Raw genomic sequence first — 26,401 nt, 5'->3', positions numbered from 1 at the left:
CACAAAAGAAGCAGCGTGAGAGGAGTTGAAATTCTCACTGCCAAAGGTTGACTTCCCCTCTGTATTCTATCCGAATTTAAGCACTTAAATCACAAATTTGTTGGATGTAAACTTTTAACGACAGTCTCTTGCGAGAATGATTTCTTCGAAGAAGAGAAATCTTATGACGATAATAAGAACCCTTAATTACGTCCAGCCTCGATTAGTGTCACAGAAAAACCCAGCAGTTGGTGGTTGTTATTTTGAGAGACAACGATATATATGCTATAACTTGAGACTTTATCGCCTGACCTTGTTCAGACAAGGCCCCTGTTGTTGTTTATTCTAAGAGTGTATACGAAGTCAGCGCGAATTCACTGGTTTGCGATAGTCGATTTCACTTCCTCGTTGACTAGAAAACGCGTCAAGGCACTACAACTGCCTTTAACGATAATCTTACTACCACACTCAGACTTGGGTATAATTTCCTTATCCTGCTGCTTATTATGATGTGCAAGTGTTTCCCGTTTTATTTATGTTGATTCTGTCACGACTGTGACGCATTTTTAAAATATATTTATCTATTCGATTATTTCCGTGGATTTAGTTAAGGCTTTTTGGCGTTTACCTATGTTGTTCCTGACATCTAGCGTAGATGCAAATACTTCTAGACGAGGCTTCATGGCTACATATGAAATTATCACTTCAGATTATAATAAACGCCACTGAAAAAGCTGCAACGAACGGACAGTGACGAAATACAGATGTGAATACCTCAATCCCGAAATGCATATTGCATTGCAAATTAAGTCACTATGGGCTACCGAAAGCGGATATGTCCTCCCATCTTTAAAGCAGATAAGACAGCTACCAGTCTAACACCAAACACAATAGTTAAAATTTCGTTATAATATTTTAATGTTGAAGCAAGCCATACTGCGAAAAGGAGAAAATTAGAAAATGAGAAAGAGTTGGAGTAACGTGGAACGAGAAAGTCGAAAGGATGAAATCAAAGCGTGCCTTAGACTTTGAATGAAAAATTAGAAGAGATCGAAGTAGGTTGCCTATAGAGACTCTGTGAGGCAGAAATGATGTGACTCATTTCACATCAGTAACCATGTAACTGAGCGACCTATATCCACTCAGTACGTCAACCGTGTGCAGCGTGGCGTGATGTGAGTCCGGTGTCACTATGCTAAACTTTTGGAGACACATCAACAGTTAAATGGGTGCAGACAACAACTAATTGAAAAAATAATGAATCAGTAACGTATCGGCATCTTCTACAAAGTCTTTGTATACAACTGATGCACGATGTCTATTCGTGAAAGTTACATAAACAATCAGAAGAATAACGTGAAGCATGCACCAATGTAACCTGCTAATGACTTTTTGTCTTTACACTCATTGTAACCGTGAAGAACAGTTACGCAACTACTGGTTGTGACTATTTTTATTTCATGCGACATAGTAATCTACTTTGTTCATTTCTAAAACTTCTAAAAACTAATGTCGAAGTTCCTATATTACATGTAGAAAGCAAAATGATGAAGGTAGTGTTTCTGTCGCCTTAAATCGTCCGTTCTGGTCACACAGAGCTTGAATATTGAGCGATCTTGTTGCAGAACAATACCTCATTCTTAATCAAAACGCAGAGTTCACATAGCGGCCGCCATGCTGAAGCGGCGACGCTATATCGGGCTCGCTGAGCGATTCAGGACGCGTCCGAGACGCGTGGGCCGATGGCAATCCCGGAAGGACACAGGACCTCGGCCTTCGACCCTGCCTTGGGCACAGACTCTGCTTCCGGAAATGATGCGTGCCTCGACAACGAAGATCATGCGCCAGTTTCACTTGTCCATCTCTACGTCCGACCCATGGAAGCCCTTTACCGCTACCCGCTAAGCTCGCGAAGCAAACGGCAATGACAGGATTTGCAAGGTATGTCCTTGTCAAAGTTACGAGGTGTTGTGGTAGAGTTCCTGGTCGCGTCAGTCCAATTTCCCCGTGTTATCTACCGCCTGTTGCGAGCTACACGCGTGATTCACTGCCGCTGGCGCTCCCCGTTATCGGTCGAGAAAGTTGCGGACAATGTAGCAGTCAGTTAAAAGCGTAGTTTTGCGGGCTGACCTCACTTCCTGCTGTACATTATTCTCGCTGAATGCCTCCTCGTCTTAGGTCTGTGTCATGCTAAGTGAGACGTTCCTTCACTTTCCATTACGACATAACATACTTGGATGTCGAGACAGAAAGAAAGAAGTACTCTTCTCACCTTCACAGTTCTTAGTCCCTTCGCTGTTCGTGAAAAAGATCCAACATACGTAGTATGTGTTGGAAGTATAGAAGGGAAACGAAAACATCATACCACAACCGAGTTTCCAATCTCGATGAGAAAAAAATAAAAATTTTTCGACAGAATTTGGTCGGAAAGAGGTGGAGATGTTGTGGGGAAAAATGCCTGAGTTTAATCTCAGATCTCTGCGATGTGTTGTACACTCTACAAAAAACAAAAAAAGCCGACACATCACGAAGGAATTATCCGAATGGGACGGAAATCGTTAGATGTATATGCATGTACAGACAAACAAATGATTAAAATTTCGGAAAAATTGTATGTGATGTTTTCAAGAGAAAAAGCATCAAAAATTGAGCAAGACAAAAATGGGTTAGTCCAATTGGCGCGTTAGATCGTCAAAATCCCGAGATGGTTGGAGGGCCCTGCCCATAACGATCCAAACTTTCTAAATTGGGGACAGATCCGGCGATCTTGCTGGCCAAGGGAGGGTTTGGCAAGCACAAAGAAACGCAGTAGAAACTCTCATTGTCTGCGGGCGGGCATTACCCTGCTGGAACGTAAGCTGAGGATAGCTTGTCATGAAGGGCAACAAAACGGGGAGTAGAGTATCATCGAGCACTGTGCTGTAAGCGTGTTACAGGTGACGACCAAAGGGGTCCTGATATGAAATTAAGTGGCAATCCAGACCGCCGCTAGTTGTTGCTGGACCGTGTGGCAGACAGGTCTGGTGTCCCACTGACGTCCATGTCGTCTCCAGACAACGTCTTCGGCCTGGAATCTTATTGACTGCAGTAGAATTGTCTTCAGTGCTGAGTCTCGCTTCAGACTGAGTCCCGACGACCAGCGAAAACGTGTCAGGTGACGCATTCTATCAATCAGTGCAAACACATGGGCAAGAGGTGGACCTACGCGTTATTGACTTGCTCAATTTGCGAAGCTCTTTCTCCTGAATAAACCGCCCAGTTTTCTGAAGTTGTAATCATTTATTTGTGTGTACATGTACATCACATCTGCCTATTTCCGTTCCCTTCGTATACGCGTAATTCCTTGGTGGTGCGTCGTTTCTTTTTTTTTTTTTGCCTTAGAGTGATTTTTTGTAAGGTTTTCCCACTATTATAGTGATCCATCTGTTGATTAGGAAACCTAAATATCTATTCTCACGGCAGGTGGCTCTTGCCCCGTCGTTAGCGGTCAAACAGCCATGCGGATCAGGGAATAACCCGTAGCACATTTTACCCGTTAATTCTCGTTTCATTTTGTGTATTGTGCAAGGTCGACGTTCAGTTTTTTTTAAGCGCAAGAAAAGGGTATGAAGTTGATCGTAGACATGCACCCACCCATGCTAAATTTTTATTGTTCATATTAAGATATTGATAAGCAGTCACTGAATGTACTGTCGTTGCCAAATCTCTAGTATGTGTCCACTGTCCCGAAATGCCAACGTCCCGGGCGCAGTGGTAATCCCAGTTTCCGTCAAATCACCGAAGTGAAGCGCTGTTGGACTTGGCTTCCATTGTTAGATGGATCACCGTCCGGGTATGCCGAACGCTGTAGCCAAGCACCCTTGTGAGGCCAATGGAGGAACTTCTGGGTTGAGAAGTAGCGGATCTGGTCACGAAAACTGACAATTGCCGGGAGACCGGTGTACCGACCACATGTCCCTCCATATCCGCATCCAGGGACGTCTGTAGGCAGAGGATGATACGGCGATCGGTCGGTACTGTTGGGCCTAACGAGGCCTGTTGGACGGAGTTTAGTTTTACTCCCAAGAATATTGGTTGCGAGGGAAGATTTTAACCTGACTAAGCATTTATTTCATATTCTGCAAGAGCCCTGCTAACGAAGCTCTGTACGCACTGATACCTATGTCATCACCATCATGATCGTCGTCAACGCTGTACGCCCTTGTAGAAAGCGTCGAAGCCTGGTGCGGACTCAGCTGTGAGCACCGCGCCGTGTCTCATTCATTGCCAGTCGCGCTGCGTCGTCGCTGGGACTCGGCCAACATCTTTTTCAAGGGGAACCTCCGTAATGAAGAAGACTTGGCAACGAAGGGACGGCGCCACTGCCAACTGCAGAGCGCCGGCTCTACTGACTCAACAGCCCGTGTCACGCTCCGCAGCCACTGCCTGCGTTCTCTAACACATATCAGATCTCGTATTGCGTTCGTTTTGCTCCTGCTGTGCTGATAGAGTGACGTTCCAAGAACTCCAGTCCGACGAAAATTGCAGTAAAATCTAGTTACATTTGGACGAAACATTCCTTTCGTGCGCGGACTGGAAACTGACTCTCAGTGCAGATGTGGACCAACGCGTTGTTACAAAACTGTTAAGGCTTTTGTGGCCACTTGTTGACAAACTGCCGGCCGGAGTGGCCGTGTGGTTCTAGGCGCTACAGTCTGGAACCGCGTGACCGCTACGGTCGCAGGTTCGAATCCTGCCTCGGGCATGGATGGTTCAAATGGCTCTGAGCACTATGGGACTTAACATCTATGGTCATCAGTCCCCTAGAACTTAGAACTACTTAAACCTAACTAACCTAAGGACATCACACAACACCCAGCCATCACGAGGCAGAGAAAATCCCTGACCCCGCCGGGAATCGAACCCGGGAACCCGGGCGTGGGAAGCGAGAACGCTACCGCACGACCACGAGATGCGGGCGGGGCATGGATGTGTGTGATGTCCTTAGGTTAGTTATGTTTAAGTAGTTCTAAGTTCTAGGGTACTGATGACCTCAGAAGTTAAGTCCCATAGTGCTCAGAGCCATTTGAACAATTTTTTTGACGAACTGCCTGTTGTCTTCAGTTTCGGGTTGTTCGACCGTCGTTCGTCTGATGATTTTTCTGACGATTCGCCAGCGCAAGTGTCTGGCATTGTCAAAGTTTCAACCTCCAGCCACTTGTGCTGGCGAAACATCAGAAAAATCATCAGATGAGCGTCAGTCGAACAACCCGAGACAGAAGACAACAGGCAGTTTGTCAACGCGTTATTGCCTTGCTGAATTTGTGAAGCTCTTTCTTTTGAATAAATCATCTAATTTTTCTAAAACTGTAATCATTGGCTGTCTGTACACGTACATCAAATTTACTGATTTCCGTCCCATTCGGATAATACCTTCGTGGTGAGTCTTTCTTTTCTTTCTTTTTTTTTTTTTTTTTTAGTGAAAAATTAATGTGCCTTGTCCTGAGTACAGGAGACCCCATACTAGACGGGATTGCCGGCCGGTGTGGTCGAGCGGTTCTAGACACTTCAGTCCGGAACCACGCAGCTGCTACGGTCGCTGGTTCGAATCCTGCCTCGGGCATGGATGTGTGTGAAGTCCATAGGTTGGTTAGGTTTAAGTAGTTCTAAGTTCTAGGGCACAGATGACCTCAGATGTTAAGTCCCATAGTGCTCAGAGCCATTTGAATTTGAACTAGACGGGATTAAGATGAAGAAGAAGTCAGAAACATCACGTAACTACTTGCAAATCTCTGCAAGTCCAATTGCGTTTTGCCACTCGCTGCAGCAGGCAGCAGTTAAGCACAGTTGAGCGACGAATCCTACGTCCCGATTGTTCCACCGTTAATGTCGGAGCCAGCAGCAGATAAGCACCTATCTGACCCGATTAGATAGTAACGCCAGATACATTTCTCACGATCTGGCTTCTGCCTCCAGCGGCCCACCTCGTCTCCGCTTCGGAAACGATTCCCTCCCAGGCGCGGCGGCACGGCAGCGGTGAGCGAGGTCTGTGTGGGATGTTTTCTCCCGCGCGGAGTTTGTCAACACCTGCCGATGCACGAGCAGAGCGCTGACAGCCGTGAAGGCTAAAACGGAAAGCAGTGGTCCGGCGGCAAAGAGAAAAGCCGGCGGCTGTAATCGCGGGGAAACGGTCGGCTGCAAAACGAAAGCCGGCCGGCGGATTTTGTAAAGAGGGCCGAGCTGCGAAGGTCGGCAAGGCGCTGGCGCTGTCCGACGGGGCGTGACGGCACCCTCCAACCTCCAGAGGGCGAGAAGGCCTTCGGTCTTCCAGCAAATCCGTTTTCTCGATTCGGCCAAAAGCGCAGAATCGTGCAAATCCGAGATCGAGTTACGACAAGAGGGGGAGGTTTTTAGAGAAACGTTACGTCGATACGGAGGTCATTAGACACGTCATCCTAGAACTCACTTGAAGTGATAAAGCAAAGTGTGTGTGTGTGTGTGTGTGTGCGAATCACATTCGCTCAACTGGGAATTCTTTTGTCATCAGCTCTATTGGGTATGGCTATACTACCCGCTGGTGACTTATGAAAATTTGTACCGCACCGGGAGTCGAAGCAGGATTTCCCGTTTATCGCGAGCGGTTGCCTTACGATTTAGGCTATCCGAGCACCTGAACTTCCACATGTTCTGTTCTCTACATCCTCAAGTAGAAAACGTCACATATGGAAGTTAGGGTGGGTACGAAGAGCGTGCACGGATAGCCTAAAGCTAAGGCAACAGCTCGCAATAAGCGGGATATCCGACTTCGACTCCCGGTCAGGCACAAATTTTCATATGTTACCAATAGATACTCTAACCACACCCAATACAGACTATGCTACAATAATTCGCAACTCAGCGAATCTGTTTCGAAAAATATTTCGACAGCTGTAGGATCGTCAACCACAATACTGTATTATTTAGTTTAGTAGGCTGTTTAGATTTTTATGTCGGTAACGCCACGTAGCGCTCTGTATGAAAATCACTGGCTGTGCTGTGTGCAGTCTGTGGATGGTTGGCATTGTTGGAATATCCGCTATTGTAGTGTTGGGCAGTTGGATGTGAACAGCCCGTAGCGTTGTGCAGTTGGAGGTGAGCCGCCAGCGGTGGTGGATGTGGGGAGAGAGATGGCACAATTTTGAGAGCGGACAATCTGGACGTGTGTCCATCAGAAAGAGTAAATTTGTAATACTGGATATCATGAACTGATATATATATGATGACTTTTGAACATTATTAAGGTAAATGCATTGTTAGTTCTCTATCAAAATCTTTCATTTGCTAACTGTGCCTATCAGTAGTTAGTGCCTTCAGTAGTTAGAATCTTTTAGGTGGCAGTATTGGCGCTCGCTGTATTGCAGTAGTTCGAGTAACGATGATTTTTGTGAGGTAAGTGATTCATGAAAGGTATAGGTTATTGTTAGTCAGGGCCATTCTTTTGTAGGGATTATTGAAAATCAGATTGCGTTGCGCTAAAAATATTGTATGTCAGTTTAGTGTTGATCAGAATAAGTAAAGAGAGAAATGTCTGAGTACTTTCAGTTCTGTTCAGCTGTTTGAAAATCAAATAACGTAAGAGTTTTATCAGCGCAAGTAATTCATAAATTTTTCTAAGGGGACATTTCAACTGGTGCGGGTGGAAAGAGGCTTAAACCAAGCGTCCCGGTATTTAAGCACGGAGCCACGTCAGTTCGCGCCTGTTTTTTGCTAGTACTGTGTCTTGTTATGTAAGGTTTCTCCGCTGCAGACGGATGACGTCGATATCTTTCCACAATACTTCGGTTCGGCTGACAACTTGGCCAGACCAGTTTCTCTCCTGAACATCGCTGCCTCATTTTCAGTCGAAATAAGTCGGCAAGATGTCAGTGTCATCCTTGAACAGTTCCAAAACTCTATGGAATAGTCATTACAGCGGGAAAACGTCAAGTATTCCGTCTCACGGTAGTGTCTTGTTGGTCTGCCTCTGCACACAGGTACTCTGTGTTTCATACATTTTCTTGAGAATGGAATTCATAGAATTTCATCACGTCTTCTAGAGATATGATAAGCAGAGAATTATAGACTGAGTAACAGCGGATGTCTAATCATGGTATTCCGAAAATATGACTGCGTCCTCATGTTGTTAAACAGGTGAACTTTTCAGTCTCTGTTGCATTTGGATTTACGTTAACCAACCGGATGATGGCCACTTGCAAAGAATCGCCGAAACGTTGGTCTATGATACTTGAGGCGGAGAAGTTTTACTGAAGATGACAAGAGCCGCAGAAGCCTACACACATAGGTACGAATTGTAGTAGTAAACATAGCCTTTTACTTTTATTCGGGCAGTTACCACACCCGTATAAAATTTCTGAAATTACAACCTTTTCCACTCGTAATCATTATTTTCCACCATTGACTTGATTAAGTGCAAGCCACCAGCATACGGTGGGCATACATGAAACTTACAAGTATTTCTCCGTCATATGCTGATGGCTTGGCGGCTTTGTGGCTTCCTCTCATAAATGTCTACTAAGGCTATAAAATGTCAAATAATGATTACAAGTCGAAAGTGTTGACAATTCAGAATTTTGAAGAAAACGTTTACACATTGTTATTAGTTCTATCAGGATACTATGTCGAAAATACTTTCCACAAGATAAATTAAAAGTTGTTAGGTGTTTCAAGTGTCCTGCCATATGTCCTGACGTCCGCCTGCTTAGCTGGGTAGTAACGTGCTTGCCTCCCATGCACTGGGCCCGGGTTCGATTCCTGGCCGGGTTGGAGATTTTCTGCGCTCGGAAACTGGGTGTTATGTTGTCCTCGTCATCATTTCATCCTCATCGCCGGCCGCATGTCGCCAAATGTGGCGTCGAATGAAATAAGACTTACACTTGGGGGCCGAACGTGACTGGGACATCCCGGCCAACAATGCCAAACGATCATTTCACTCATATGTCCTGACGAATGCCAGGTTATTTCTTCCAACATAACGGGTTATTCCATGCCACATCTTTGACCAAGAAAGACAGCTCTTGAATGATTTACAAAATGGTTCAAATGGCTCTGAGCACTATGGGACTTAACATCTGAGGTGATCATTCCCCTAGAACTTAGAACTACTTAAACCTAACTAACCTAAGGACATCACACACATCCATGCCCGAGGCAGGATTCGAACCTGCGACCGTAGCGGTCGCGCGGTTGCAGACTGAAGCGCCTAGAACCGCTCGGCCACACTGGCAGACAGTGATTTACAGGACGAAGTAATGTCGACTCAAAAAGCTGCACTGTGGATGTTGACGCTCTGGCAGAAAGACAGACGCAGATAGAAGATTGTGGTTTCGTAAAGCACGTGATTTGCCCAGATCCGAGTCCCAGTTACGATTCGCCAATACGCTTTACAGATGTGATTTGAAATCTCTGGCAGACAAACCGTGTGTCAATACGGAGTCTTGCCTTAATCGGGCAACGTTGTTGTATTTCCCACTAAGTGCAAGAGGGGTACAGATCCGGCTGATAATTTTAATATAAATGTTTCAACACAGCCTAGACTGAGCAGTGGTGTGAAAGATTCATTACACGCTTAATTTGCCACCTTGATTTACACTCCTCTTTCTGTCGTCGACAGAGTTTCGTCTTGTGTTGACCCGGAATTTTTCTTACCTGTTTGGACAGCGTTTTCTCTTTGGACGCCGAGTGTGGCTGTCACAATAGCGCAGCTGCAACCTGTGGCTTTATTTCTCTCTGAAAGGCCAGTTGCCCCACCACCAGAGTGAGGATACAGAGAGAGAGAGACAGAGAGAGTACAGTTCCTGCCCAGCCCGTACGCTGCAGATGTGAGGCGAGCCAGCAGCAAGACAAGCCGCGCCAGCGCTGGCGCCGCGCCCGAACGCAATCCCACGTCACGCAGCAAAAAGACGCGTACATCACGCAGCGAGCCCGTCCAGCACGTGTTGCGCTCGCGGCCCTTCCCCAGCACCACTCTGAGGGACCTGCTGCACACCAGTCAGCGGCAGTCGAGGCGGCCTCAACTGGTATATTATCCGCTACACGCACAGTACAACTTCGCAGGGGATGATGGCACCGTAAGCAAGGGAGCGCAGCCTGGCTAATGGTCTACTGCAGAGGGAAGAGAGGTGCAGCGTTAAGGAGCCTCGCCTCTTTCTCGACGGGCAAGCAGCACACTGAAATTAACATTTCCTTAACGCTACCTACGTCCTCCCCCGGTAGCTGAGTGGTGCCGACACGGTAGCTCAGCGTGTTCGGTCAGAGGGTAATGTGCCCTCTGTAATAAAAAAACTGAGTTAACAGATCAACAACGATCTTAAATGGATGTCTTACGACGTTCGCCCCGAGCAGATTAAACGAACTAAAGCGAACAAAAAATGAAAATAAAAAAAAGTGGTCAGCCCGATAGACTGTCAATCCTAAGGGCCCGAGTTCGATTCCCGGCTGCGTCGGAGATTTTCTCCGCTCAGGGACTGGGTGTTGTGTTGTCCTAATCAGCATCATTCATCCCCATCGACGCGCAAGTCGCCGAAGTGGCGTCAAATCGAAAGACTTGCACCAGGCGAGCGGTCTACCCGACGGGAGGTCCTCGTCACACGACATAATTATTATAACGCTACCTACTACAATACTACAATAGGGTGTTTCAGTTGCCCCTACCGACGCCGTTTTATGCAGCCCGCGATGTTATAGCTGGCATTCATAAATCACGCGTGAGATTTTCATAGTCTCTGGCTCGCTAGGCGCAAACTATTGGTCCCGCAGAAAGAAAATGAGCAAATTCTTTTTGTAGGAAATTTAATGTAGGTCAATTTTGTACTTGGATACATTTTCGCTGGAGACGATGGTTTTCGAATTATTCAAGAAAAGCGTACGAAAGTGACGCTCAAACGCACCTCCAGCTTACACTGAACTAGTCAGGATTTCTGGTATGTTGTTCGTGGCACTCCCTCCTATCACTGTACAAAAATTCCCTATTACACGAACTATTCCCGATATTCGACCTCCTTTCGTTTCTGTCGATTGGGCTATTATCCTGCCAGCATTCGACTACTTCGTTAACATTATTAAATCAACCGTGCTCTTGAATGTGATGAACGTAAAACGACTTTTGTAAACGTCTTGATAAAACTAATAACGTTGCCAGCTCGTCCAAACTTAACCCCTAAAAGCACAGTAGTTTCATAGTCAGAAGGCTGGACGAATACAACGATGCAGTGGTGTTAAAACTGGCAAAACTGTTACGTAAAATTTACACAAAAGTCAGTTTTACAAGTTCTAAGTTCCCGACTAAGCCAGTGGCGTAATAAGGCAACTCAATGAAAACCAAAAAATTAGAAGATGGGAAACATTTTAACAGTGGCAAGGAGGAGTGCCATGAACAACACATTAGAAATCCTGACAGGTGCGAGCCGAGTGTGGGAGTGGGGGTGTGTCTGAAGGTCACTTTCCTACGTTTTTCTTGAATAACTCAAAAACTACGGCCTCTAGTGAAAGCGTGTCTCAGTACAATATTTCACTACTTTAAATTTCGTACAGGAAGATCCTGTTGAATCTTTTTATGTAGGACTAACAGTTCGCAAGGAGCGAGCGAGAGAATATGAAAAACCTTGCGCGTGGTTTATGAATGCGAGCTATAACATTGCGTGTTACATAAAAGACAGCGGTAGAGGAAGCTGAATATTTCTTGATTACAAGGTGTCGCTAGAGGAATGGTCTGTATTCATGGATGACAGGAACGATCATTCGAAGCTAAAAAGTGTAGTAAACATGGACTCTAAACTCCATACCTTCAAGCTATGAGCACTTCTTCAGTAGAGGAAATGAAGAAGTGATCATAGCTCTGAAGGAATGTAATTAAATCCCATGTTTACTACGCTCTATTGCTTCGAATGTAAAGTGTGTGACTGTGTTCGACGGTATGAGTTTCGAAAATGAAAGTAATCCAATTCCACGAAACCTGTCACGCAATACAAACGCATATCGTAACCTTCTGATTTGCTACCACGTCATTTGATAAGATAAAGAAAATTCCATGTTCAAGTTGGTGCAGTGTGGATAAGCAATAATTCGTACGTCGCTCATGAACCGGCCTTCCGCTTATCTGTTGTAGATTGAAGATTAAGCACCAGCCTTCCATCTTGGAACGACATTACCAGACTTGCGGTCTTGTTGAGCTGTCCTATTGAGAAGCGCTTTGACCAGTGTGATGTAACGGCGCCTGAGAAATCTGTTCCCAATGAGCAGAGAAGGCAGGCAGCTTCGACAACTGAGCTCTGACGCAGATTTATTGGGCGTCAATTGAGAACGCTCACCGGGCTGCCGGCGGTAGAGAGCATTCTCCAATATTGCTGCTAACGGACGCAACCTGAACACCTTTGCTAAAGGTTTTTCACGAAGTGTATCCAGTGAAATAGACGTCATCTTGTGAAGCAAAACCTATACACAGGGGCAGCTATCAGAAACCTCTAGTAAAATGTTAAAATTAATGCATATTTGTATTGTTCATTAATAAAAAAGGTGAGAAGACAAGGATTTGCTTAAACAACAATATTTTTCGCGACGTCCCCGCATCTGACTACAGCGAAAGAAGTAAGGAAACTATTTTTTTAGAAGGAACAACAGTTAACACTGAAGTAGTAGCGTGTGACACGTGGGATTACACTAGCGCCTAGTTACCAATGGATCACGAAGATATCGGTCGCGTACTGTAGAAGTTCTGCCAGGATAAAGAAGCTTTTAGCGTGACGAAAAACAGTATCGCGCATTCATGTGTTTTTAAGCAAATAATTTGACATTTATTCACATGAATCGTATTTCCTATTTGAAGGGAGTGAAAAATGATGATAGTTTGTATTTTCGTATACACCGGCATACAGGAACATTTACTTCGAAATTTCGAGACGTAGTTCCCGGAAATAAAATACTATTCGAACCCAAGATGAAGAAAAATCGTATGAGCATCGTTCACCAATAGTCAAAAGTATTTTTTCAGGAAAGTGAGAAATGAAAAAGCGATTCGGAAAAATCGTTACCGTATTAATAGCTGCTGACAAAGCACGGATTCGAGGTAATATTGAAAATCTAGAAACTGGTAGGCAAACGAAGTAAATCTTTTCAAGTCAAAGCTTATGCTTTGTTCAAAACATTAATAATTAATTAGTATTTAGTAATTTAAACACGTTATATGCATCCGGTATGTTTTTCTGACGCAAAAGGCTGTCGTCGGCAACTATACATCTTACCAATTCAATGCTATGTCTAGGAGATAGATAAATTTTATTCGTTGTTTTCTTACGGATCATCGTCGCATCTTTTGAGACTTGCCATCATGGGTCCCCGTGAGCGGCTGCGAAACATACTGGTTTTTATTTTCTTGTATAAAATATTGTCCTTAAGACGTTTGCGCTCGAAGAAACTATTAATGAACAAAGGAAATGCAACAATTGTCACTTCACTAGCGATGATCAGGTAACGCGCCAGGTCATTAGAGAGGGCACTTCACCTTTACGTAATGGAAATTAAGGTAATCTGTTGCCATAGTAAGTGAACGAAATTATTATTTGCGAACGTCTGATGTCATGAGCTTAACGTACACATATATGACTAAGGAACATGCTCGTTTTGGTTCTGTATTTTGGTACCGAGCGAAACAATGCGTTCGTTATGACAGTTATCTCAACTCAAGGAAGAAATTTGAGATTATGGTTTTCAGCCCTGCCTTTAATGATACAGATGTCGACGAGTGGTACCTTCCGTATAGCGAATTCTAAAGTAATGGCAATGAGTGTCAGAGACCGAGAAAATTCCGAGCGAGTTTTGCGCGGAAGTTCAAACTCCGTTTACGAGTAGGAGGTGAGTCACGCTTTAGACCATTGAAGCCGGAACGATCTCCGTGCGCTGACAAACGGAAGCGTGTGTTCCGGCTCGCGTTGCGTGTGTCGGGCTGTGCGTCATCGTTGCGGCTTGCGACACGTCGTGAGCGCCGGCGGCAGCTGCGAAAAGGCAGACCGACTGTCATCTCACCGCGGCTAAGGACCGCTCGTTCATGACTGGCTCCCAGCCCCGACATGTCCTTGCCACATTGTATGCAGATATCGCGCCATCGGCGGTGCCCAAAAGTGGGCGGGTACCTGCTACCCTCAGTCTGTTAGCAACTTTGCTATTGGACGGCATACCAAAACTCATATGACAGATGCATACACATGTAATCATTAAATGTATCCTGATTTTCTTATACTCGTTAGCAATCGAGGGTCATGTAATAGAAAAGTGAAATTCTTTGCACGTTTCCTTCGTTCTCAGTCTTGCAAAATGTACCTCGAGGGCCGAATCAGCGGTCAGTGTTCATAAAAGAAAGTCGTACGTCCAACAAAATGTTGTTAATGACTACTTAGTGCAGTTTAACTACTTTAGTCTTACCATTCTTCTAAAAAGTCAGACCATCTGACGCTATTCCATGAGAGTAACATACCTAATTCAGTTCTCATTTTAATTTCTACTCAAAACAATAACTAAAAAACTTATATAATTACAAATTTTTCAAAGCTTTTCATGTTCAGCAGGTTTCAAAACAACTATTTAAAGCGCGCGATGGTGAAAACTTTTTATATTAACATATGCGTATATGACGCTTTCGTGCGAATCCATCACTCAACAATGTTCAGCCTGTCGTGCGAAATACCTCCAAATGATAGTGAAAATACACCTATAAGAGATATTACTATTATTTGTACCGGCCTGAGTGTCTAATTATCTGTTACTGTCAACGAATTTAGAGATATTCTGCCAAGAAAAAAAGACAGTTTTCATTTTTTCCAGTAAAGGTTCCGATGTATTTCTCCAATCACTGTACGCTGTTGCCAAGTCAAGAACTGTATGTCCTACCAAAAAGAACATGAAAAAATGTCCGAAATATTTCCACAGTCTTCTCCGCCCTGACGAAAATTTTACTAACGTGTAGAGCATAAGCAGATAAAACACATATTGAGATGCTCAATCCCTTTTCTTTTACGTTTTTACTGCTGCGGGACCGACATACTGTTTGTCTTCGAACAAGAATCTGTAAAACTAATGATTTATGGATGTTTCGAGGGATTCTTTCAGCAGGCTACGGTAGTAATTAGCGGTAACAGAGAGTGCAGAATTGTAAGAGCAAGTTAAAAACATACTTATAAACGGAAAGCACAAAACAGTGGGTGGTCTACAATATATACTGTAGGAAATTCATATTTTTATACTTTTTTATTTGCAAATATTAAGTTTTTGTATCAAGAAGATGAAACAAACATGTAAAATTTACGTGTCCTTATACTTCTTTTAAAAGTAAGTGTTTCGAAAAAAGTAAGCAATAGTGGTTAGCTAGTTTCATAACATCTGTAGGAAATGTGCTGTATAACGGAAGGTTGCCGACTGATTTTGTTAAAGTTTACCCAAGACAGCTCAGATAAAATTAAAGCATCTCGTAACAAGTAGAGTTTTTATGGAAGAAACTGCAATGCGTTACAAGCGCTGAAATGGAAATATCCTAAACGTGCGTAAGAACTACGCCTGCACCCTTCCCTTGTAAACTGTTTGTTTCGTGTTCAAAGTGCTACTTCACGAGTAGCGCGAAAATAAGAAGTATGGCAACCTGTGAGTGCGGCGGAGAGAAGTTTCGTAGTGCCCTGCATACGGATACCGCAGCTGCTGGCGTACTCACCATTGCGTTTGTGTCCGAGATGTCTCCTCCCACGGGGAAGGCGTGTCCCGCTCCGCAGAGGAGGGCGCACGCCAGCACAGAGATCGCTGCCGCTGCGGTCGACATGCTGGTTGCCGCACCACTCGTGTGTCTGTGTGTCCTGTCCTGGTCACTCGAGACGCGTCGTCCACGGCAATCTCGCCTAGCTCTTGTACCACTACCAAGCTACCGTGGACCAGCTGCCTGACAGTTCCCAGACCCTACCTGCCGACTGTCCGCGGCGCGAACCCAACAGTGGTGTGACGGCGCGCGCGCCCGCGCGTTTTATTGCGGGCATAAGTCCCGCTTCCCAGAACGGCGCGCGGGTGGGGGCGAGCGGCCGCCAATCACGCGACTGCCTAGCGTGCTGCCGCCTGGCGACCGCCGCCGCAACTCCGTCCTCGAACTTGGTTCCGTAGCTTCCGAATGCATTCGTTGAACACATCTGGACACTCGTGGACTGCATCTTCAGGCCTTACGACGCCCTTCAGCTTCCCGGTTCTCTCAAAATCTCACGTCACACGACATTTGCTTACGTTTGTCCTTTTTTTTATATTTTAGTAACACATTCGCCAATCGCAAATCATCCTAAGCATAACCGAGTTCTTTGCACATAATCCTCTTGGCTTAGAGCAGGGTCGTCCAACCCGCTGATCGCACGTGGCCGAAAGCATGTACCAAAGCGGCTAAAATCGTACGACCATAAAAAAAAGTAATTCCATAAAATTCCTTCTATGTGTAGTTACGATAAATTGAATTTTTTCCATCTGGAACTCCTTCCACACGTTGCTATTCTCTCGTTGGGCCATCCCGGATTTTTTCCCCCTCTTAGCAGTTATTGTTAGCTGTGTTAAGTATGTTGTTTGTGACCGAAAAATACTTGTCTTCTTCCAGTGTGACCCAGGTAGGCTAAAAGGTTGAGCACCCTTGTTGTAGATGGTTTGAGTCAGGTGCGCATCCATGGTTCAGTTCTAGGGCGAAACAGAATTTATTTCTGTGTCGCCCTCTCCACCGCCCCAAACATAACTTGAGGTGCCACATAAAGTACGACTTCAGTATTAATAACAATAAAATTATGCAATAATGTTTTAATATAAATAATTTACTCGCATAAAACAAATAAAATAAGTTAACAGTACATTGTTTAGCATGACATCCGAGAAACTCCAGTTCAGGCAGAAACATAACATCTGAAAATCTGAAAAGTGCATGTGTCAGACAATTACGTCAAGAATGAAAGCAGCGAACTCTCAGAACTTTGATAACATCATAATTTACACAGCAAAGACTCGAAGTGTGCACTCGCAGCCATCGTTATTTCACTAAGCAGTAAGACAGTGAAATTGGTCTCCAAGTCATAACTACACGAGCGTGTAACAGAGAAATACTTTTTCTTTCAGTTACTTCCCATTACGCATGGAAAATAAATTTTTAAGGGTCTTTCCTCTTGTGAATTGTCTTACTCAAATTTCTATGGTTTCCTGGCTCTACATCTGCATGACTACAATTCACACGTACGTACGTGGCAGAGGGTTCTTCGAGTTACTTGCAGACTATCTATCTATCGTTCCACTCTCTAACTGCTCGTGGGAAAAAATGAAAACCTAAATCTTTCCGTACGAGCTCTGATCATATATATTATTTCTAAAAAAAGTCAGCATCCCTTTTTCCCAACTCACACTAATCGCACAGGGAATAATGAGGTATCGTTAGAAGGTATTTTAACCGACTTCTGACATTGCAGACCGATTTGTGCTAAAATCACTTGTGGAAAATTTTAACGTAGAAGAGACTTGACTATGATAGGCAAATGGGCGTCATGGACGCCCTGCTTCATACCTATATTTTACAAAACTAACTTATTAATCATGAATAATAGACTCCCTTTTCATGTTATCTTGTAACAAATACTATTTTATTTGTTTTAAAGTATTTATTGACTGCATAATTTGTTTACAACATTAATCACTGCGGTAGTCCATTACCTCTGCATGTCGTACAAGGTGATGTTTCTAAGCGAATATACTTTCCGAAACAACAAACACATGGTAACGTGTTTACATAAAGTACAGTGTACAATTAAAATCTCAAAACACAGTTAGAGGTTTTTGCGCCCTTAGTGATGCACCGGGAAAGAAGCGAACTGTACGTTCCAACCTATAAATTTCGCATTTGTTTACTTCTTTGTATTTTGTATTCGTATTTCTCACTAAACTTCTCTTCAGCAGCAAGTAAATGTAAATGTTACGGTCGAAAGATAGAAATTACAAGCAATAAAGCACGAAAATATACATATAAAGACGTATAATAAATTCATGGTTATTACTTTACGTTATTCGCTTCATTTTTAAAGATGTTTTCTCTTCATTCGCACAAGTCCCCCTATCCAACATCTATAATTATTCCAAATACTGTCATTATTTAAAACTATAAAAGTGCGAAAGTTTCGCACGGGTCCTCTTGTTTCTCATATTTTATTACGATGATCATTTTTCCCTACGTAGGTTGGCGACAGTAATATATTTTCGGATTTATAGTAGAAAGCTCGTGATTGAAATTTCTTGACAAGATCTCGCCGCAAAAGAAAAACACCTCTGGTGTAAGAATTGCCACCCCAATTCGCGTTCGTATCCGTAACACTCGCTCCTCTATTTCGCGATAATACGAAACGAGCTGCCCTTCTTTTAACTTTTTCGATGTCTTTCGTCAATGCTATCTGGTAAGCATGCCATACCACACAGCAATACTCTAACAGAGGACGAACAAGCATAGTGCAGACAGTCTCTTTAGTAGACGTGTTAATTTTCTGAGCGTTCTGCCAATAAAACGTAGGCTTTGGTTTGCTTTCTGGATTCACTAACCGTGTCGGATTTGTTGTTGGTACTAGATACAGTCAGCCTGTGAATGTGTGCCCTTACCTGGCCGATTTTTTCCCCCCACAATTTATTGGCTTTCAGGAGGTACCCGTTCAGCCACCTCAATAGGGGGATTTCAGTTCTGACGATACAAACGTCAGGACAACACTGTGTACACTCCCCAAGCGGAGAAAACCACCGAGCCGGTCGGCAGTGGAATCCAAGAGCCCTTTCGCACGCAGGTACCGAGACGTATGGCTGAAATGTTAGCTGTCACACCTCTAGCATATCCTATAGCACGCCTCCCGCAAGCAGATGAAATGTGTCATATGTTAAATAAAGCTAGTAACTTCTAGAATTCCTTGCCGTTTTCAAAACGCTTAACCTTGACGTTACTTTATTCAAACACAGTTCAGGCGGCATTTCAGGACTTATGACGCCATTACCAATGAGATGCGTGAAAGACTACTGCATCGTGTATGTCGATTTATTACGCCTTTGCTGCTGGGTCTATTCGCAATATATCTATTCGCAATATATTTCCAGTACCCACTTATGCCGCTGAACGTAACTACACAAATAAATCATTGCTTGACACATAGTTCAAGAGATACGACATCATAAACGCTGAAATGCGTGAAAAATTACGGCATCATGCATTTATTCTTTACTACTAAGACAATCGTACAGTCGAGTCAAATTAAGGAAATTCCAAACACCTGGTAGCGCTTTTGACAGCTTCCATCTGCGAAGCGCAAATGGTTGTAGGCGAAATCAGTAGCCGTCTATAGATCTATGAAGAGGCGTTCCCATAGAGACGTTTACGAAACCGCGTTGCAGACACGTGAAGTAGTTGGCGCCAGAATACTGTCCGGGATCACGTTACCTAATGGGGTTACTGTACTTATACATCTGTACGTTATGCACATTTCTTTGTACGACTGTTTCGTAATTTCAAATGCGTTCTCACGAATACATGGGAATGAAATATTTTCGATATTCACTACAAACAGAGCTCACTTTTCGTTTTCTTTTCTGATAGGAAATTGGCAAAGTGAATACCCGGGAAATGTCGCATTTGTCAGACAGTTTCTTGTAAATCAAAACATTTCTGTACACACCTCTACTGAACTAGTTAACACACTCTTCAAATATATCCACAAAAAGAAATGTAGCCGGGTTTGGGTTAGGTATCGAGGTGGCCTCGGCAATGGAACAATATTTTCTACACTTTGTAGCGACGCTGGAAGCCTAGAAGCTGTTTCGTCATCTGGGTTAAATATATCACCATGGTTTCACACCAAGGTTTGCATATCATTCCAACATTATCGGCCCAAAAGCAGTTCTTGGGAGAGCGTATAGGTGGAAAGAGTACAATGAGAGTCAGTGCGATTTGTAGGAACAGACGTGATAGAAGAAGAAATGAATGTCTGTTTGGAAGTTAAAGGGGATCCAGCATTAGACCCAGAGTTGCTCCGAGCTTTGGAAGACACAACAAGGAGATTTCATAGACGATATTCCTTCAGAATTTCCGAAACCATTGGCGGAAGTAACCATCAAACAACTGTTCAAGTCAGAGACTGGAAATATACATCTGACTTCAGGAAGATTATAAATCATTCAACCACTGTCGAAGATAGAAAGGGAGATAAATGTGAGAACGATCGCACAATAAACTTAAGTGCTGCATTTAAGTTCCTGATCAAAAAAAGTATGCAGAAGAGTATAAATGTAAACAAAGGATCCCTTTCATGACGGTGACTTTGACTGTAGAAAACGTGAAGAAATCAGGAAGGCAGTAGTGGAAGATTTAAGAATACTCAAGACACCTTCATAGGATTTGTCGAGATAGCTAACCATTCGACACAGTAAAATGTTGGAAGGTGAGTAACATACAACTTATACAAGAAATAAGATATAGCAGTAAGGATGGAAGACGAAGATACAAATACTCAGACTAAAAAGGATGTAGCGCAGTGCTGCAGTTTTTGTGACCTGCTATTCAAATTATATACCGAAGAAACACAATGAAAATAAAATAACTGTTCAAAAGTGGGCTAAAATTAAGAGGGTAAGAATATGTGAGAACGTTAATTTTGTTGACCTCAGTAAAAGAGAGCTACAATTGTAGGACCTTTTCAATAGGATGAACAATTGAGTACAGGATACATACTTAGAATAAAGTAAAGAATGACGAAGGTGTTGAGTAGATGGGAAAATTAGACCAATGGTCAACTTTTCATCAAAATTGTGGGCCATATAGTACAGGGAAGTGAAATAATTCTCCTCTGCGAAGAATTGATGAGAAAATAGGCCCATTTGGAAAACACTAACCAGAAAAAGGATTAGGCTGATTAAAAATGTATTGCTAGGGAAGCTGTCGAGGGGAAAACATAGAGGAAGACAGAAACTGGAACATATCCAACAAACAGTACAGGACGCAGGTTACGAGTGCTGCTCTGAGATGACGTTGGTGGCGCATCAGATCAGTAAGACGACTGAACGAAGAAAGAAGTTTCACACGGATTAGTTGGTTCAAATGGCTCTGAGCACTATGGGACTTAACATCTATGGTCATCAGTCCCCTAGAACCTAGAACTACTTAAACCTAACTAACCTAAGGACATCACACACATCCATGGCCGAGGCAGGATTCGAACCTGCGACCGTAGCAGGCGCGCGATTCCGGACTGAGCGCCTAGAACCGCGAGACCACCGCGGCCGGCCACACGGATTAGTTCCCAAAATCTAATGATACGCCCTTTGTTTGTTATATTCTTCCTGAACCACTGTTCTGCAGTAACGCCATGTGTGAAGACATCTGGTCCGAAACTCTGTAAAGAAAAGAATACTAGTCTACGGTATCAGGTAGGATGTGAGCACTTTCTGGTACCCTGTGTCCGAGCACAAAGTTATGCCTCAAATGATGAGTCGAATGCCGTATTACTACGTTGTTCCGCTTGACGTCAGTGACTGACTGTGATGAATGAATTCTATCGCAGATACACCTATTCCTGCGGGCCCTTAACTTTGCGCTACGTACTCCGACGAAGTTTCGTCACCAAACTACATTATATTTCGAAATTTAATGACAACCACAAGAAATAAAATTAGGGTTTATATGCAACCTTTACCACGGTCATCATGAGATCGCCTTGTTTGTAACATAGGATAAATTTACAATCTGAGAAAGCTGTCTCCAAGCCACATTCGCTGTCACTTTGATCGAAATCTTATAGTACGATGCCACCACCTGTTATCTCAACACTGAAAAATTTTAAGTGAGTCCTTCACGTTTCTCTTACGCTGCTGGAATACAAACTGAAGTACAGGCGCTTTCCCCTATACGGTTCACTGAAAAAAAATATCATACAGTACTCGGAACAGTTAGGTGCCCTAGGATACGATTACACGCTTTGGCACAGTGTACATCTAACAGTGTTACCACCTGAGGCGTCGAAATTTGTGCAGAATATGTACTTCAAGACGAGAGCGTATCTACTCCGATGGAAACTGTACCACAGCTCTGAGTCAACTGGAGTACTTGACTGACGCTCTTTCATCTAATTTTTTGCTAACTGGAAATTCCATGACACTGTATGGCGCCCTCAGCGACGCGTTTCTTAATCCACAGCAGCCGGCTATAGAAGACGCCGTGTTTTCCCCGCTGATGTCGAGTCCTTCTCGCTTATCTCGAATCAGAGTTCCAGCAGCAACCGAAGGAAGTGCCGCTACTAGGTGAGTGGATGGCTAGGACAATGAATGTACAGAAGCCTTTCTCTATGTGAGACTCATTTTCATACACAACGGTAGATAGTAATTCAGAGCCACGCAGGACAGTTTACACGATAAACCGCGTCTTCAACATGACCCACGTGCGTTCAGGCGTTTCTAACATCGTGATACCTAAGTAATGACGGTACGCTAGAAAACGCTACAATTAATCGGTATATTTTTCATTTTACAACCTACGCAAGGCATTCAAGCTGCTATCACCTTCTCGCGTTTGTCTCCGATCTGCCAATGCTTTGACACTCGTACGTCCGCGTCACGTGAATGAATTCAATGGCTACCTGTCCTGTGTGGTGGTACGTTTCTGTCGACATAGATTAGCGTGGGATGAAAGGAACGATATAACCTGTTGCTAGCCCTAAACGTATTCTTTACTAATCAGCATCAAGAGGGCCGTCATAGTATTCGTATTATATGCACAGGTAATAGCATAATACACACTCACTCGACAACGCAGTGAAATTCGATGCTATACAGTAGTGGATAATCTGATAATGAGAAACTGAACATTATCAACTCTTCTCTGCTTGTTGTCTGTGGCCATACAGTGGAAATATCTCACACCGCCAGTGTTGAAACTATCAACATCTCATTAAGTTTTGTGCAAGCGGGTAAATACGAGGGTTCGAACTTCAATAGTGGCGACTATTTATTTACAGCTACTACAAAATAGATGCGTGTTTCAAAGCTTTACTGACCTTCAAAGTAGTTACCAGCATTGCGTAAAACCCGTTGCCAGCGATGTGGGAGTCGTAGGATACCCTTAGCAGCGACAGTTGTGTTGACGGTTCGAGCGGCGCTATTGCCCGACGAATCTGTAGCAGTTCTGATGCGAATGCAGTGAAGTGTTTCCTTCAATTTAGAAATCGAGTAGAACTCACGAGGGCTTAAGTCAGAGGAGTGCAGTAGGTGGTACAGCACTTAGCAGCCCCGTCAGTCAAACAAATCACGTTTGAGGTGATTGAGCATTGTCCTGCAAAATGGTGGTCAGGTCCTGCAGAAAGTGTTATCACTTCTGTCTAAGCTGGTCGAAGGTTGTGTTCCTAAAATGAACAGCATAGAGACAGAAGTGATGACATTTTCTGCAGGACCTGACCATCATTTTGCTGGACAACGCTCGAGGACGTACAGTGCAAGCGTTACTGATTTGTTTGACTAATGGGGCTGCTAAGTGCTGTACCCCCTACCGCACTTCCCTGACTTAAGCGCTCTTAAGTTCAACTCAGTTTCTAGACTGAAGGAAAAACTTCACGGCATTCGCTTCAGAACTGCTACAAATTCGTCGGGCAATAGACCGCGCCGCTCGAACTGTCAACACAAATGGCATTGCTAAGAGTATCCTACGACTTCCACATCGCTGTCAACGGGTTACACACAATGCTGGTGACTACTTTGAAGGTCAGTAAAACTTTGAAACACGTATCTATTTTGTACGAGCTGTAAATAAATAGTTGCCACTATTAAAGTTCCAATCCTCGTATTTTAAGAAAGTCATATTCACCGAGAAAAGTAGCAGCTTGTACAATATATATTTTTTCAATTCTGTATCAGTTTTGATCGCCCACATCATCTTCAGATACCACAAAATGTCAATCCAGCATGTTTAAGATTTATAGCATTACTTCATCAATAATGAAATAGAATTTATATGGTTTTATAATAGGCTTTCACGTTGATAAGAGATCATACGGGGCCATGATATATGAGGTCCGTCACAGTTTAACTCCTCTCACAAGTTAACCCCACTGTTCACAACGTGTGAATTATTTCTTTTCAACCAAAAACCTATTTAAATAGTTGCTTTCTAGTAAAATACTACCATGATGACAACTCGGCCAATGAAACAAATCAGGAGATGACACTCATTTTGGAGGCTCAGAATGAAATGGCGATGACACTGTGACATTGGGTTCATTCTTTGGAAGACCAATATTCAAATGCCCATATTCTCATACCGATTTAATTGTTACGAGGTTTCCCTAATCATTTAGGTGAATGCTGGAATACAATATTCGACAAGTCTTCAGACGATTACCACTGGCGTTTCTGTTTTCCAAACTGAGCTAATGTTTTATACTATTCGCTCCTTTTCTTCTCTTATATGAAAGTGCGTAAATATTTTCATTTGCCCCAAATAAAGGATATCAGGCAGAATTTTAGAGCCGGAACAAGATTTGTGAGGCCACTCACTTCAATCAAGTCGCAGATATTTTGACTTCAGCTGATCGATTTTGCCCTACAGGACTTCAGAACTGGCCAAGTGATCTTTATAGAACCGACATGACTAAGTTGCTACTACTTATTTAAGTATGAATTGTCTCCATTCATGACAGACGGAAGAATATAACTGCCAGATAAATGATATCTAACGAAACGTTTACTTTAGCTCAGTTCCCAATGTGTGTTGTCGAAGATTTTTCGATGTCACCAGCCCCGTACTCTTATTTGGATGTATTGAAGGACATGGGCTATGAAAGAAAACAAGATCACACATTTACAGGATTTTAAAAACTGAAATTTTGCCTGCGAAATGAACGTCTATTGGATGCGAAGGCTGAGTTTGACACCCACCTTGGTGTTTTAGATAAGCGCACTGCGTCTACCACCAACTTACATCCTGTATCTTCGCCACCTTCATCATCAATAAAACTTTCACTAACCTACACTCTGTATGCGCTCCTCAATGTAGCCAGTAGAAATAGATATACCTCGGACAGCAAGCATTCATTCTTTGGAGAACAGAGGCTCATGTATTCGAATTATGAAAACTCTTGATTCATCATGACCACTCCTCCATTTCTGCCAGACATCAGAACATGTAACTATAGCTTACTGTAGACGACATAGTGTACTGCGCTGTCCATATCGGAAATGGTTTACATTCCACCGCCGTGTGAAATGGTTGTCAGCTGTGCCGAGAACGTTTGTCACTTTCTGTTGTTGCTTTCCTTGGATGAATTATCTGTAACATTGCTATCAGCATAATCGAGGATGCATCGTCCTCTGCACATGACCTTTAAACAAGACATCGTTGGTTCACCCAGTCACTACCCTCAATGATCGCAGTGTGAGCACAGCCATATTTACAACAACAAAAAAATGGTTCAAATGGCTCTAAGCACTATGGGACACAACATCTGAGGTCATCAGTCCCTTAAACTTAGAACTATGTAAACCTAACTAACCTAAGGACATCACACACATCAATGACCGAGACAGGATTCGAGCCTGCGACCGTAGCAGTCGCGTGCTTTCGGACTGAAGAGCCTAGAACCGCTCGGCCTCAGCGGTCGGCCATATTTACAACATTTCATCATGTTATCGAAATACTAACGTTGAATAAAGGACAGTGCTTCCCATCTCTATACGTTTTTCTGTTTGATAGACACCTACTCTCGCAAATATTAGAAGTGACATCACTCACAGCCGACGAGAGAAATATCGTTGCGAAGATGAATCCATGGTCGTTTTTCAGTAGAACTATCGCAATTAAAATCTCACCCTCACAGGCAGAAGTTCGAAAGAAGAATGACTCTAAATCGTGATTAACTAATAACTTTGTAGTTCTCTGCCTGCATGATGTCACCCATGTAGCGATACACGCTCAGATTCCGAGAAACAGTAACAGGTATCTGATGGCGAGGTTCAGCACGCCGTACTAAGCCTCACTCCTTTTCGCAGTAATAAAACGTTCGTTACTGGATTCACTTGTGGCGTTATTGAATGTACTGAATTTCTCAATCCTCTTTGTAAAACCGACCAACCAGACTGCGTTCGTTATAACTGCAACGAGAACTGATCGTATGATAGCTTTTGGAGAACAATATACGACGTCTAAACTGCGGAATACTGTTACACAACAAATATAACGCATCTGACGGATAAGGATTTGTAGTATAATCAGGTTTAAGTGGCACCACTGAATACTTTGCCGTTCAGAGGTTTGTGATGAAACAGAACTATTTACGTCATTTATGTAATAACGTTTTCACGATGGGTGTCAATAACACGCCGGATGCTTACCTAGTTGACAGGTTGTGATTCAACA

The 26,401-nt window shown here is 43.5% G+C and overlaps 1 protein-coding gene across 6 annotated transcripts in view; it reads right to left on the bottom strand.

The window, feature by feature from the left end:
• Positions 1 to 15,972, bottom strand: part of LOC124773493 (matrix metalloproteinase-24) — a 162,405-nt gene extending 146,433 nt beyond the window's left edge. For all 6 annotated transcript variants that reach the window (XM_047249407.1, XM_047249406.1, XM_047249408.1 and 3 more), the window contains exon 1: positions 15,689 to 15,972. In XM_047249407.1, coding sequence (XP_047105363.1) covers positions 15,689 to 15,793 — 105 coding nt within the window. In that variant the 5' untranslated portion in view covers positions 15,794 to 15,972. The remainder of the gene's footprint in view (positions 1 to 15,688) is intronic.
• Positions 15,973 to 26,401: the final 10,429 nt, after the last annotated feature.

This window comes from Schistocerca piceifrons, chromosome 2, assembly GCF_021461385.2.
Source record: "Schistocerca piceifrons isolate TAMUIC-IGC-003096 chromosome 2, iqSchPice1.1, whole genome shotgun sequence".
NCBI lineage: Eukaryota > Metazoa > Arthropoda > Insecta > Orthoptera > Acrididae > Schistocerca > Schistocerca piceifrons.
Note: the sequence above shows the minus strand (reverse complement) of the source record. Positions and strands in the feature narration are given on the sequence as shown.